The sequence below is a fragment of the Rhinatrema bivittatum genome, chromosome 11, assembly GCF_901001135.1.
Source record: "Rhinatrema bivittatum chromosome 11, aRhiBiv1.1, whole genome shotgun sequence".
Taxonomy (NCBI): Eukaryota; Metazoa; Chordata; class Amphibia; order Gymnophiona; family Rhinatrematidae; genus Rhinatrema; species Rhinatrema bivittatum.
Genome location: NC_042625.1, coordinates 68,117,351 through 68,132,960, shown reverse-complemented (window position 1 = coordinate 68,132,960; position 15,610 = coordinate 68,117,351). Strand labels below are relative to the sequence as shown.

Here is a 15,610-nt window from a genome sequence, read left to right as displayed (position 1 = left end):
AAATTCAAAACTTGGAATTTGCCCAACTAAGTTCTGATCTTAGTTAGCCAAACCCCTTTGGATATTGACCTCAGAGCGTCCTTCTTAGAATAAAAAGTTCACCTTATAGCAAAACCTATGCAGTTCAGCTTACTATTATGGTAATGATAAGATCAAAGATGAAGCTTCCCATGTTTAGATTCTCCTGGTAGTTGTTACAATGATCCTCCCAGGGGCTTTATCAAAAGCTAAGCCAAATGCCCAGGAGCAGATTATTGCAGTCTTGCCTTCCATAAAGTAGTTGTGGAGCAGGCCTCTTGTTAGCATGCAGCACTCGCACAACCTCACTGATCAGCCTTTTACCTAGAAAAGAGAGAATAATCTTCCCCCCCCCCCCTCCCCTGCTACATCACTTTTTATACCCATGTAGGAGCAGAAGTGAAATGAACAACCCTTAAAGGCACAACCTCCCCATTTACATGTACATGTTGACTACAACAATGATCAACATGAGTAAAGGTGAGATTAAGGATTTGCACTCTGGGACCAGTGTCACACATAAAATTGTAGAAAGAGGTGATGATGTTCTTGCATTACATAATGAGAATTTGCTATCAGGCCCAGATGTCCTACTAGGCAATGTAGGTAGTTGCGTAGGAGCCCTGGGCTGAAAGGGACACCTCCTCCTCCAGCCTGGCAGGGTCTTATCAGTCCCACTTACTTAAAGGGGCAGGAGGTTCATAGGCTAGTGGCATTATAATGGCAGCGAGCTGCCTCTCCCTCTCCCTCTGCTTGGCTGCCATATCCTCATAGAAGTTCTGCTACAGGATCTCCTCTCCCCAGTGCCTGCATCCTTGGAAAGTGATTCTTCCCCCCTCCACTGCAAGCCCCTCGGGTACCTCGGAATACCCAACAGTAAATTCAGCACTGCATGCTATGTTGCAGTATGGCTTTTCTGCTTGTTCCTACATGTTGGGTCTGTGGGGTAAGGGGGTGGGAAGAGAGCAGTTTAAAAGTCTCTTTTGAGTGTGTATGCCCTTAGGTAGAATTGTGGTGCATATGGGAGGCAATTAGATGCTGAGGAATGCTCCAAGCCTTCCATTCCAAAAGTTACCTGCTCCCCCCACACCCAGTAACTTGGCCCTGAGCAAAACTGAAATAGTATCCCAGTTTGTTCAGTTACTCAGATGTACATAGGCATACACACACAGACATTTCTAAATCTGAGTATGTCTGTATCAGAGTATATATCTATGTGGCTGGGGAGTTGTGATAGGGGGAAAGTGTATGGATGTGTGTGAGAGGTGTGGGGTTTGTGTGTATGCATGCATGTGGAGGGACATGGCTGTGTGTGGGGGGGCATAGGGTTTTGTTTGAGTGGAGTTGCGGTGTGTAGAGTGGTGTGTGTCTGAAGGGGCATAGATTTGTCTTATGGGCACAGGGGAACATATGGGATGTGTTTGGAAGCATGTGAGAATGGGGTGTGTAGGGGTATGTCTTTGATGTGTGTGTGAGTGTGTCTGTGGAGGGGTTTCTATATGGGTATGTGTGCATGTGCAGGGAGTGTGTGTCTGGAGAGGGTGGGGGGGTGTCTGGGAAGGTATGAGAGTGGGGAGTGTGTGAGAAGGGATGTGTAGATGTGTGTGTCTGAGGGAGTGTGAGGGAGTGTGTGGGGAGGTGTCAGGTGGTGTGCATATGTATGAATGTAATTATTTATTTTTAAATATGTATTAATCGCTTTAAAGATTTGAATAAATCACCCAAAGCAATGTACAAAATTAAACCATCAAATTACAGTACATAACAACTAAACAAAATTAAAACATAACTGCAAAGACTTATTGGCTCGACAATGAAAGATGCTATTTTAAACTCAACACCTGTCGCACAATCAACGGCTAATCCCACCCCATTGTATATGCCCTTATCCTTGACGTCTGCCCATCCCACTTCTCATGCTCGTTTCAATGTTTTTTAAACTGCTCATTCTACTTTTCCCCTATGTCCCCCTAATTTCCATATGAACATATTGTTACTTTTTGCGTTCTCCATATATCTTGAAATATCGTCATTGTTATCTTACTGCTTTTTTTCCATATTTCTTGATATGCCTGTTTCTCTTTAACTCCCTCGTTTCCCCTGCCCTAATTTTATGCAACTTCGTTTCTTCTGTTAACTATTGTCGATGTAAACCGGCATGATGTACCTACAAATGTCAGTAGATAAAAACCTCAAATAAATAAATAAATAATTCCACAACGTAAAACAACATCACAACTGGACCACCAACTTTCATCAGTAAAATAATCTCCAGCCATCTAAACCAGTCCAATCTAAACCATATATTGTTTTGTCCCCACCATCCTCCTACTTCCCAGAAATCATCAACCAGGTTTTTTATTTCTTAAAACATGTCATCAATTCTTTGTCTTCTCTGATTTCCGTTGATATCTCATTCCATTATACTGGGACTACTAAAGAAAAAACCCGATTCTGCACTCTGATATGGTAAAAAGCCCTCACTGGAGGGAGTTGCAGCAGACATTTCTGACTAGATCTTAAAGGGCAATTAGAACCTCTCCAATTGATTAGATAACTGTTGAGAACAAATCCCTCTCAAACTCCTGAAGGACAAAGCCAAACATTTAAAATCACAGCATTATTTCATTGGTATCCAGGGTAGCTGCCTCAAAACAGAAACTGCAACCTCCCTCTTAGGTCTTACACACAAAATTCTGGTGACCGTATTTTTGTGTCACTTGCAATTTCTTTAACACCTTCCCAGGCAAGCCCAAGTAAAGGGCACAGCAGCAATCTATCAACGATAAGACTAATGCAAACACCACAGACCTTAAAACTTTAAATTCCAGAAATGGTTTTGACTGCCTCACCCATTTCAATCTTAAGTAAGCTTTCGCTACCTGCTGCACCTGCAGTACAATCTAATCCGACTCCTAAAGATTTTACCTCCACTCCTCCAATATGTAACCTACATTTACCAACAGCAGACCCAATCTGCAATACCTCAGTTTTATTTGGGTTCAGCATGAACGTACTTTCTGTCATCCAACCTCCAACTGTCTGCAAACAAGCATTCAGACACCCAATCATTTCATCTCTATCATGCCCTAATGGGACCGCCACCTGAATATGATTTGCATATATTAATGGAATCAAGCCAAAGGTATGAATCAGCATTAAAAAGATGTAAGAACAAAGATGATCCCTGAGGTACTCCATATTTAACTTCTTTTAAGGAGGAACATGAGCCTTGAAAATCCCTATGACCTGTCTATCTATTCCCACTTCCCTACAACAGGCTAACAATATCTCATAGTCCACTAAGTCAAAACATGCTAGATAAATTAAGTGGCACCACCAAAACCATCTGATCAACATCTAACGAAGGTAGCACATCTTCTATCAAAGCTGCCATGATAGTTTCCGTACCTCAACCATGTCTAAATCCAGCTTGTGCCTCATCCAAACTTCCTAGCATTTTTCAAATATATGGAAATCTGAACTGTGACAATCTTCTCCAACAGTTTTGCTGGCAAGGGTAAATTAGACACAGGACTATGGGCTTGATTTACAAAAGCATTTACACACTTAAAACTGGGCATTACCTGTGTAAATGCACTTTTGAAAATTACAACAATATTTAACTAATGTCAACAACCCTTATCAGGTAAACCATTAATCAAATAGAAAGGGCACGGACCCAATGGAAAATAAGATTTAATTATCTTCATATAAGACTTTAAATACACAAAAGTCGAAGGAGCAAATTCTTCCATTTTTTTTCCTGAACCCCACTAGCATGGGACACAACCAACATTGCCCCATCTATCCCCAAATTATAATTTACGGTCAAAGCTCTCTCAGATTCCTCTGTCAAAATCTTTCCTCAACAAAGTAGCCAATCAAGCAAATTCTCATATACCAAATGTGTCCCTGTCTCATGACCTAGTTAAGATTTTAGCAAATTCAACATCACCCTAGGATTATTATCTGTCTTCTCAATAACCCCAGAGTAATATTTCCTTTTCACCTCCACAATCTGTCTAAAACAGGCCATAGCAGCACCTCATCAGATCAATCTACCATTCTGCAAGCCTGTTTTTCTCCACCTTCTCTCCAGCTTACGCAACCCATGTTTCTTATCTGCCAATTCTGTGTAAACCAACGAGAGATATTCTTCTTATATGTATTTTTCATCAATTTGACTTCCCCCCCCCCCCCCAGTAATTTCAACCAAACCCCATTTTAACAAATCATACAACTCATCCATCAATCTTCCTTTCCTTCATTCCATCCATTTGTAATCATTTCCCCTAGAATTTCACCATATTTTATTTGGTCAGTTCTCCCCAATCGATTACTTATAGGGTAAGGTTTTGACAACTACTGTCCTTTATTCAAACACCAAATACTCACAAATACTACATAATGGTCTGTCCTTGTTACCCTCTCAGAACCCACAGATTGCAACTTCCCTTTACACTGAGCATAAATCCAAATATTAGATCTAAAGAATTATCTCCTTCATGAAGAGAGGCCCACGCGATTTGCACCAAATCGCTCACTAACAAAGCTGATAAAAATTGTTTCCCCTTCAAGCAATCCAAATAGGGATATTTCACTGCTTGAGCCAACAAAACTTCTAAGACCTCTTGAGAGGATCCCAAATATCCTAGACGTCAATATCTAAAAGAGTTAACAATTTTTACAAAGAATGCTCTCACATCCTTGTAATTGTTCTACAAATAATTAATTCAAAAGTAAGGATTATTTAAAGATTACAGCAGCCCCTCCATCCCTTCTACTCATAAATGATTATCCATGCATGGAGAGTGTTTTGGGGGAGTGTGTGTCTGAGGACTGCATTGTGATTGTGGTTGGGATGTGTATATGAGGGTGTGTTGGGGGGAGTCAGTGGGGTGTGTGGGTCGGGGTGTTTGAGTGTGGTGGGTAATGTGGGCAGTGTGGGTTGGGAAGTGTAGGGGGAGATGGCTTGAGAGGTGTCAGCCTTCACCAGCTGTTCAGGATTTTATCCTTCTCTGAAACATCCTGCAGTCTCTTCCATAATAAAGCAATGGGGATTTTTTGGGAAAGTTTGTTCCCTGATTCTTCTGGGTTTCTGACTCCTCTGATATATTCACATTTCTTCCAGACAGTCAAATTTAGTGCCTTTCCCTCCCTTTTATGAAGAGTAATTTTGCTCCCAGAAAGAGACAGACAGACATGGACCCCTTTTACATAATTCTTTGCATCATTCCATGTACTGAAAAGCTGCAAAGAGAACCTAAGAGATAAGAGAGAAGGAATGGGAAAAGCAGGAAAAGGAGACCTTCAAACAGTTTGAACATCGCTTAAGTTACTCAGACCCAGAGATTTCATTTTCCTGCTCCACCAACTGGCGAAATGTTGCCTGGCTAACTGTTCCCCCAGGTAAACCTTAGCTAGATAAAAGGAGGCAAGTTGGCAGGTCTTCCAGGAGCATGTCCTAAATTCATCCAGGTAGAGCCAATATTTAACTTTAGACAGATAAATTCAGGTGGGTGAATCACAACCTTAAAGCTACCTGAGTAACTTCTCTTCCCCAGTAACAAATGAACTCCTGAAACAATGTACAAAATCCAACATAAAATCACTGAAACAATAAGCAAAATTCAACATAAAACATGCAACATAAATTACAATCAAACTTAAAACATACTCACAATCCATACAACATAAAACCAACACTGTCCTACGTCATTAACCTGCACTCGCTGTTACAGCCTGTAGAAGTCCAAACTTTAGGCGGGTATATTCAGTGGCAGACTCACCTGGCTCGGATTTGTTGAATATCCCGGGTAACTTCCAGCTCAGTATGGACTTCAGTGTCTAATCCCTTCACAGCCTTCTCAGGAGCATTTACAAGGCAATATTTAAAGGCATTTATATGGGCAAATACTTTCATCTGCAGGGTGAACCGATTGGCTCGGAGAGGACTGACTGATGTCCTTAGGGTGGGTGTGGGAGCAGGAGGGGAAGAGGTGGGAGGTTTTTAACACCCTTACACCAGGAAGTCCCAGTCCAGGAATTCTATGTATGATGGTTTAATTTTTATATTCCATCACAAATTGTTCTCTGTTTTTGTTTCTTTCCCATACTTTTCATCTTTACTTCTCTTCCCTCATCTTCTCTTCACTCCATTCCTGGTATGTTTCACACTGGCAGTGCTGCCTGAAAGATATCAGTTGAGCCGGGAAACCTGTCGGGCAGTCTTCGGAATAAGGGTATCCTTTGTCACAAGTACAATACTCGTGTATCTGAGGTCTACATACGTCCACTGTGGCCCCTGTGCATGGTCCCTCTAAAGCTTTCCTGTCCCCTCATATACTCTAGGTTCCCTTACAGTGCTCCTGTCCCCCATGTCTTAAATGGATCCTGTGCATGCTCTGCGCTTGATGGCAGTGTTCATGTCCCTTGTTCCTTAGATGTGCACTGTGTATTCTCCTAGCCTGGTTCACTTGCACTGCTCACGCTCTCTCTTCCTTGGATGGGGCCTACCCTACCCTGAGCTTGGTCCTTTTGAAGTGTTCGTGTACCCTGTGCCTTAGATGGGCCCCATGTGTACTCTTAGCCTGGTTCTTTTGTAGTGCTGATAGGACCCTATGCACACTCCTAGTTTGGTCTGCTTGCAGTAGACAAATGACAAGAGGCAAGTGGGAATTTATAGACTAACCAATTTATTGAGGCATGAGCTTTTGAGAACAAAATCCACTTTGTGAGATGCATGAAGTGTACAGGAGATGGGTAAAATATGCATGATGATGGATGGGTGGGAATAAGGTGGGAGCACCCTGCCCTGCCTTATTCAGTGCCTTCTTTGCTCTTTATCCTCCCCCTTCTCATCATCATGTATATTTTACTCACCTCCTGTACTATACTTCATGTATCTGACGAAGTGGACTCTGTCCTCGAAAGCTCATGTCTCAATGAATTAGTTAGTCTATAAGGTGCCACTTCCCTCTTGTCATTTTCGCTACAGCAGACTAACATGGCCATCCCTCTGTACATTTTGCAGGAGTCCTGTGCCTTAGATCAGTGTTGCCCAACCTTTTCAAACCCAAGGCACACCTACGTAACAGAAATGTTGTGTGGCACACGAAACTCCATTTAGCGGGCAGTGCTGCATGGAGAGGACTCATATAGCCAAAAGGAGAGCTAGGGGAGCACCAAAAGCCCCACCAGTCTCTCTTCCAAATTTTAGAACAAAGGGAGAGAAGGGGCAGAGACCAGATGAACCTGTTAGAGTGGACCAGCTCCCTCCATATGCAAGTGCAGTAGAAGGGAGGTTGGTGTGTTGCGGGCAGCTGGCTCAGTTACTTACCTTGGCTACTGCATGCAGCTGCTAGAGTTCCTCCACTGCCACTGTTCCCGACACTCAGTGAGTCACATCCAGAGCTCAGTGCACCCTATCCCAAGAATACCATAGAGGCTGGAAGGACTGAGGCTCAAGAGGGGGACGATGAGGAGGGGTTTTCTGCTAAAAGTAGAGACCCCTGCATGCTGCCCATTCCGGGGCTCATGCTGTAGCTAGGATGATTAGACATGCTCCCAGAAAGGAGTTGCTGCACCTTTAAGAGCGACCGCTGGTGTGTCTTGTTGATGTGAGGTGCTGAGAGCAGACCCAGATGCCGGCTTGGATCTGAGCATCAGGCAGGCAGTGGAGGTTTTTCCATGGCACACCTGATCAGGTCTGAAGGCGCACTGGTTGGAAAACACTGCCTTAAACTGACTCCGTGCATGCTCCTACTTTGTTGTACTCCTGTGCCTTAGATAGACCCCTTGCATTACTCATATGTCTTGTGTCTTAGATGGGCCCCCTTGTAAAATCGTAGCCAGATTCACTGGTAAGGCTGATGTCCTATGATGTCCGAAAAGGGCTTCATATTTCTTGTAGATAAGTTATTTTTTTCTGATCGTTCTCGCCAGTCAAGGCAACTGGGCAAACTGAAACTCCTGGAGGTAGAAGAGCTGGTGGCCTGGATTCAAAGTCTCAAGGTACAATTTACAGTAATGACATTGTAACGCACGATGGCTGCTTTGGTTCATACGCCAGCAGGGCTGGATTTAAGATTATGGTGTCCATAGGCAGAGGATTGGGGGGGTGGAGAGTTCTTCCCTGAAATTCAGAGAGCAGCAGGGGATGTCCTAGTTCTTGGCACCTTCAGAATTTGGCGCCCTAGGCATGTACCTATGTTGCCTATTCTAAATCCAGCCCTGGGCGCCAGAGCTATGGGCCAGGAAAAAATGGGGTTTTGTTGAGGGTAGGGTGTACCAGCTGGTTTCATGTGCTCAGATTCTGAAGGGATGGGGGATGGAGAGTGAAGGAGGACTGGAACTCGAATACCTCAATAACTTCACGATCACGAGCTCATAAAAATTCAGATTGCTCATTCCCTCAGTGCTTAGGGCTTAGGGCTGTGGCGTGAATTTGCGGTCTCATTCCCGGGCTAACCATACACTCTTCCCTCTGTAGGATATATATGGAAAGTTCAGCACCAGCCCAACTGACCCCTTGAGCTCATTTGAGCTGCCGCTCGCTCTCCAGGAGGCAGGTAAACAGGACCGCAGGATGCTTGTTCTTCCTGACTGTGGCATGTTTTGGGTTACTGACCAGTTCCTTCTCATCCAGACAGACTCTTTGGGTGCTTTGCCTCACAGCTTTCCTGGCCTAGGCACACTAGGTAATGTCTTATAAAAATATGAGTAGGAGGTCACTGGGAGCTGCCAGTGATGAACAGTACAAAAATTAGCTAGTGAAAACAGTGATGGGTGCAGAGGTGGATGAAGGGGAAAGTAGATAACTGTTTCACATGATGAATAAAGGAGTTTAGTTAGTTTAATAAACTATGGAATAGTTCATCATCAGTGACTGCTTATCCCTTCTTGCTCAGAATAGTCAACAGGGCCCTGGCCGCTGTGCACTGACACCTTCTCTCTCTTGCCCTTTCTCCAGGCTTCCAGCTGAGTGAGCAGGTGAATAAGCAGCTCTGGCTGCGCTACAGAACAGATGACAACACGCTGACCTTCAGTGACTTCGTGCGCTGTGTGACCAGGCTGCGGAAGCTGTTCGGTGCGTGGCAGTTCCCTGCTGCTTCCCCCCCCCCCCCCCACCCCCCCATGCTTAAACCCCATGCAGCTTTTTCTGTTTGGTACATTTTGGTCCCTGTAGTCCAGGGGATGGGACTTGAGGCTACTGGGCCGAGGTTAGGAGAACCCATATGGAATGAATCTGATTAACCCAATAAACCTCTCAGCGAATGCCTACAGCATGTAAAAACTACCAGCCTGGAAGTTCAGGGTCATCCCGATGCCTGGTGGCACCCTACAATATCAGGAACTGAGAACTCCCATGGTCTTCCCCAAACGCTTGCAGGACTGCCCGGAATAAGAGTTTGGCCAAGAACTTCAGTTAACATCTGCTTTGTTTTCCTTTTAATACCCACCCATGCCTTCACAGGCCATGGCAATTCTATGCCCTGAGGTGTCTGGGGACAGTTCAGGGTTACACAGTTAGCACACTCTACACCACAACCAAACATCTGTCTCTGCTGTCTCTTGTCACACAACTAGCCTTAGCATCAGGCTCTCCAGACTCCTTTCTGGGACACCCTCCACCCAGTCTACCTCTGCCCCCTTGACTAATGCAGCCTCCCTAGCAGCCTGCCTCTTGACAGACTCTGCCACTCCAGCTCTCATGGGCATTGGCCGTTCACTTGCAGAAGAGAGCAGAAATGGTTTAATAAAGCAGGAACATTTCTTATGTTAATCACAGACCTTTGATATTTCGCTTTTTTCCAAGAATGATCTCAAAGTGGATTACAATCAGCTTAAATTAGACTCACAGATACATGAATAGTAGAATACGTTATAGTGTTGTCATAAATGTCCCAGCATACTGGATATTAATACTTTATTAAATAACAGGCTAGAAAAAGACCTGGCTGAACAGCCAAGATTTTGCTTTTTCCTGAAGTGAGGTAGCATGGTTCAAGTGAAAGGGTAGTGGTTCTAGATTTTGGGTGTAAAGCAGCCTAAAGCCCACAGATTTGTGCAGTTTAATTTCACAGATAGTGGGGAGTAGGATAGAAAGGCCTTTTGGGAGGCTCGGAGGACTCCGGAGGGTGTGTAAGAGCCAGAAGAATGGAGAGCTTTCTATTCACACATTTGAAGACAAAGCAGAGGGTTTTGAATTTTAACCTGGTTTCTACTGATGGCCCGTGCAATTTAGGATAGGATTTCCTGGGACTACAACCACCCCCCCCTCCCATTCCTATTTCTTGCTTTTCTTGGAATTACAACTCTCAGCGACTTCTGTCCTTTGTTGCCCTTGGGACTAGAACGCACAAAATCCTGTGACCATGCCTGTGGAGATTCTCTTTATAGCACCCTTTATATCCCTGGCTGGCTACTTCCCCCCCCCCCCCCCCCCCCATCTCTAGACTGGTTGTCCACCTCATCACAGTGGAGAAATGCTTCTTCCTCCAAGCTATGTTTTCTGTAATCTATAGTTAACAAAACCCCCACCTTTCGGAGGGGTCAAATAAATAACTCCATCTCTCAGCTGTGTGATTTAGAATGGGCACCTGGAGCCCACCCACACAACTAAAGATTCTCCCAGGGGTGGGGAGGAGAGGCTGGAGCAGCCTCTGAATATCTGCTGAATATCCGACTACATTCAGCGGCCGCCACGTAGCTGGATAAGTTACTTATTCAGTTACCTACTTAGCTGGATAACTCAGGGTCAGGGAATGGGTGGGTTGGGGCAGCACTATTTATCTGGCTAACCAGATAAGTGCCAATATCTGGACTTATTCGATTAAGATAACCAGACAAGTTAGTCCTGCCACATATAACTTATCTAGCTAAGTAGCATCAAAAACAGGGATATTCAGTAGCATAGCCGTGCTGCTGAATATCTCATATAAGTTAGCTGGATACATTTCATCTGGCTAACTTACTTAGCCATTTTCTTTTCAGTCTTGTTCTCTGTATTACTATTGCAAGTAATGCAAACAAAATCAGTGCATGCATACTTACATAACACATTTGGATTTTTATACTCTATAGGAAACAGAAGCACATGGCATTATAGTAAAAAAAAAAAAAATTATTAGCATTGGAAAATTAAGAAAATGTATTTTTTGTAAGTTATAACAGAAAACCCTACTCTATATCTCAGTTTAATTCAAGAAACATTTCAAAATTCCCATCTAAATTCTGGCAAGAATATTAGCAAATATTCCCAGTTTTAATCTCACATGATTACAGAATACTTTAAATGAATTTCTCTGCTATCCAAATTTTAATGAAGCAGTTGAAGATGCTTTGGGATATTTCCAGCTATTTGCATGGATCTGGGAATCTTCTCCAAAATAAAGAATAAAAATCCCCTCTCTTTTCACACGTCACCTGAGAATTCTCTCCAACTGAGTTAACCTAATACCAATAGTGTGTAAGCAACTATTCTTAATAGTATTACTTTAACTTCAAATAAAACAAAGTCAGGGAATATCTGCAAAGAAAAGTATACTTCCCTGACTCTGGTTGAAGACCTGGGGGAGAAGACCTCAGGCAGAAAGAGAGAACCAGGGCCCTTGGCTTTCTGTCCCCTGGATGCTGCAGGCTAGAGCCAAACAGGTATTGCCAAACCCCGCTCGCCCGGTTGAACCTGAGGGATGGCCTACGAAGATGCCTAACACTTCAGGGAGCTTCTCTTGTAATCTTTATTAAACTGAAATTGCCTTTTTTTTTTTTCTTTCTCAAACTGAAGGATTGTACCTCTACCATCTGCTGGAGACAGAGAAATACTGAGGGACTGCAAGTGGCACTCTTGGTTAAGTAGCAGTGCCTGAAAAGTGTTTAGTTCTCTGCCTCCATCTACTGGTAGAGATGCAAAACCCACTTGTCTGAACTGATCTGGGGTATGAACAGGAATTGCAAATCACTTTTCTTTTCCTTGCCACAAAATTAAAAAAAACCCAGCTGTCTCAGTACTGCTGGATAAGTACTATTCTTCAGATAATGAGTACAAGAAATCTTCCAGCTACCTGAAACAGCTTTTCTTTGTTATGAACAGCTAGCTGGAAGCTGCAGTTGGGTTTCACCTCATGACTACTACTTTCCTCTCTTTCTCCTCTAAACAAAAGCATCATTACATGTTATACTTAATTAAAAAGGCTCATTAGTATTCAATCCCTTTCTCTCATTGGTTCCAGGCAGGAATCACCATCCAAGATGTGATGCAAAAACCTACAGATTGTCAGTTCAAATATAAATAGTATTTTCATGGAAAGTTAATTATATAATTCTAGTGTCCTTCCTTTCTAGTAATGTCCACCTGGTGTCAGTGTAGCCTAGAAAATAACATAGAACTAGCTTCCAACTAAAGAGGCCCCTCTCCAGACATCACAAGAAGATGTTAATGAACCTCCTTTTAACTTTCACAATACATTTGCTGTTCTATCCTGGCATTTCTGACCTAAAAAAGGAAGTGACCAGGGATTATCTCCTTTGTAATTTGATGTACCCTAGCCAGGCAGGGAAAAGAATGATTTAATAAACCACTAGTTTACATTAAGTCCTACACAGCCTTTTTCCTCACAGCCCTGCTTCTCTCCCTTCCAGAGCTATATACCCTTGATACACAGGATATCTCAAAGGCCAACCGTAAGGACATCAATGAGGTGAGTCAGTATTGCTGAGGCCAGAGAGATTTCTTATGGCTTAAGCCCTTGCATAATCTTTTCTAAGCTCTGTGGAAGATTATTCAAGAACTCTGCCCGAGATCTGATGATTTTAGCTGATGACTCAGACACACTAGATGGATTTTCAGAAAAACACAGGGAGGCAAAAACATGGGGAGAATTCAGCAAAAAAAACAAACAAACCCCAAAACACTGAAGAGTTGGAGGGAATGGGATGGGAGACAGCGTCTCATGCTGGCTAAAATGTGATCAGAAGGGTTTAGCTTAGCTTTGTGGTCCTCATCCCCAGTCAACAAGAGGTGATGTGCATCATGTTAAGAAAGTCACAGCAAGTCTGCATAAGAGGGTATAGGATGTTTGGCCAGTTCAGTTACCCGATTAGTGACATCCCTTGGATGCTTTAGGATAACATCATGTACCGCCTGTGTAAACCCCTTTCTGGCGTGCAAACTGCTGTCGCAACTAACAGTGGAATTGACCCTTTCTTATTGCGTTTCTTTTCCTCCTAGTGGCTTCTATCATTCCTCGATATTTGAGAAGAAACGGTTTTGCCTCTTATACTGGAACGCCCCCTTCAACTACCAGAGAGGACACAGATGGGCCAGAATGCAATAAGGCGCTGCCTGTTGCCCAATGTGTGGGATTCCTGATTTCCTTCGATCCACTGTTAGTAACTCCTCGTCCCAGAAAAGCCTGCAGCAGCAGCGTCCATCGGGACATCTCGGGGGGAAGCCAGCTGCCTCCCCCCCCCCTTGAGGAAAACACTTCCTTGATTGCTGTTGCTAGGGTTGCTGACTGGCTATATTCTTAGGCGTATTCATTCAGGGAAAACCGCTTAATGCCATCACTGTGTCTGTCTGCCTGAACACATGTATCGTAGGCAATCTCTCCATGGATGAATTTGGCTGAAATTGAGTAGGAAAGTTTCTTACTGTGGTTCCCAGTTTTTCTACCTAATTTCATTCAAATCCATCTATAGAGTGCCCCATTCCCCGAAAGATGTGCCGGGAGAGTGCCCTTCCCTTTCCCCCTTATAAATGTGAAGAGAGAGAGAGAGAGCACTCTCCCCAGACAGATGTGCCAGGAGAGCAGGAGAGTGCCGTTCTTCCTCCCCCACCCCAAGTAGAAATGCTAGGAGAGCACTCTCTCACCCTCCTCATAATGTGCTAGGAGAGCACTCTCTCTCCCTCCCCATAATGTGCTAGGAGAGCACTCTTTCACCTTCCCCATGATGTGCTAGGAGAGCACTCTCTCTCCCTCCCCATAATGTGCTAGGAGAGCACTCTCTCACCCTCCTCATGATGTGCTAGGTGAGCACTCTCTCTCTCCCTCCCCTTGAGAGATATGCAGGGAGAGCACCTCCCTTCCCCCTAGATGTGCCAGAAGAGGCAGGGCCATGCCTGAATTTGCAAGAGTGGAAACATAGATTTGTGTCATGCCCCAAGAGGGCACATTTTCAGCTTGTTTCAGGACCAGCTGATCCAGTCCTGGTTTTACTTCATTGCATGCATGAATGTGTAGCTCTAATTTTCCAAAGAAAAGCAGGATCTACATTTCTATGCATTCATGTCGGGGAAAAATGAGGACTGGATCTATTTGCCTGCATAAAAAAAAATGAAAAATGAAAAACAATAGGATCCAGTTGGCTAGCCTGAGTTTAAGTAATTCACATCGGCTGCAGTGGAGCTGAGGTTAATCCTTCTGGAGTCCCGGAAGGAACACGCAGTGCTATTCCCACAGATTCTCATCTCTTTGGGGAAGGGAGCTCTCTTGCTTATTGAGTTTGTATGATTGATGCTCATCATTCTATGCAGCCCTGTAATGAGATAGCAAGGTTTACCTTGTACAGTGCTGTGTACACTATCAAAGCCATATCCAAAAACATGTTTTTTTGGCCTTTCAGTTTCCTCCTGCTCCTTTAAATTTCCAGTTCCAGCTCATTTGGACCTGGTCTCTACTGGGGGCTACAGCATCATGAGCTCTCCTCCTGTCTAGCCCAGCAATTCTGGTGACAGTCCTTGACTAGGATCCACAGACTATACCTTCCAACATGGGCACCTCAAGTCTGCCCTGGGGAGCTGAAGTCTTGGCACTGAGCCACTAAGCTGATCCAAGACTACCTTAAGATTATCAAATTACATGGGGAAGACCTGAGGCACAGGAAGGTAAATTGACTCACTTGAGTTTGTCTGAATTCTGACCTGAAGAAGAGAATCTTAGCTCTGAAAAGCTAGCCAAGAAATATATTTTGCTAATCCAATAAAAAGGGTTGACCTGATATATATGTGTATGTGTGTGTGTGTGTGTGTATATATATATATATATATATATATACACACACACACACAAACATACAGATATACCAAAAACCTCCCAGTAAGGGATGAAGAGCACTAATGTATTGAGTACAAAGGCAAAATTAAAAAAAAAACTTTATTAATACATACCAATCAATGAAATAAAATAAGTACAATGAGAAAACAATTCTGGCTTAAATAACTGAGACACTCAACCAGCGATGTGTAGAACTCAAATGTTATCAATGATGTGTTACAATGCGAAAGTTCAACACTGAATCTGACACAATGAAATGGTTTTGCATCTGTTACAACAAGTAGTTGGTAAGTAACAAAATATTTTAGCTGATGAACAATATAGTACAGCACAAAGCTCTGCTACCACTCATCCTCTAAATAAACTTAAACAATTCATAGAATTTTATTTGATCAGTCAAATGGAGTTTCAGGAACCCTAGGATTTCTCACAAGGTTCCTCTCACTGCAGTGTTTACAGGTGTTTTGAGTAAAATGTATGTATGTGGATTTGCATAATTGATAAATGAATATGCAGATAACCATTCTATGAAT

The 15,610-nt window shown here is 43.4% G+C and overlaps 1 protein-coding gene across 1 annotated transcript in view; it reads left to right on the top strand.

Moving 5' to 3' along the window:
* The window catches only part of LOC115073017 (calpain-1 catalytic subunit-like), a 62,326-nt gene extending 46,940 nt beyond the window's left edge, over positions 1-15,386 (top strand). Inside the window, exons 16-21 of the mRNA XM_029571125.1 lie at positions 6,205-6,263; positions 7,966-8,034; positions 8,513-8,591; positions 8,993-9,109; positions 12,664-12,722; positions 13,253-15,386. Coding sequence (XP_029426985.1) covers positions 6,205-6,263; positions 7,966-8,034; positions 8,513-8,591; positions 8,993-9,109; positions 12,664-12,722; positions 13,253-13,279 — 410 coding nt within the window. The 3' untranslated portion in view covers positions 13,280-15,386. The remainder of the gene's footprint in view (positions 1-6,204; positions 6,264-7,965; positions 8,035-8,512; positions 8,592-8,992; positions 9,110-12,663; positions 12,723-13,252) is intronic.
* The last annotated feature ends 224 nt before the right edge of the window (positions 15,387-15,610 follow it).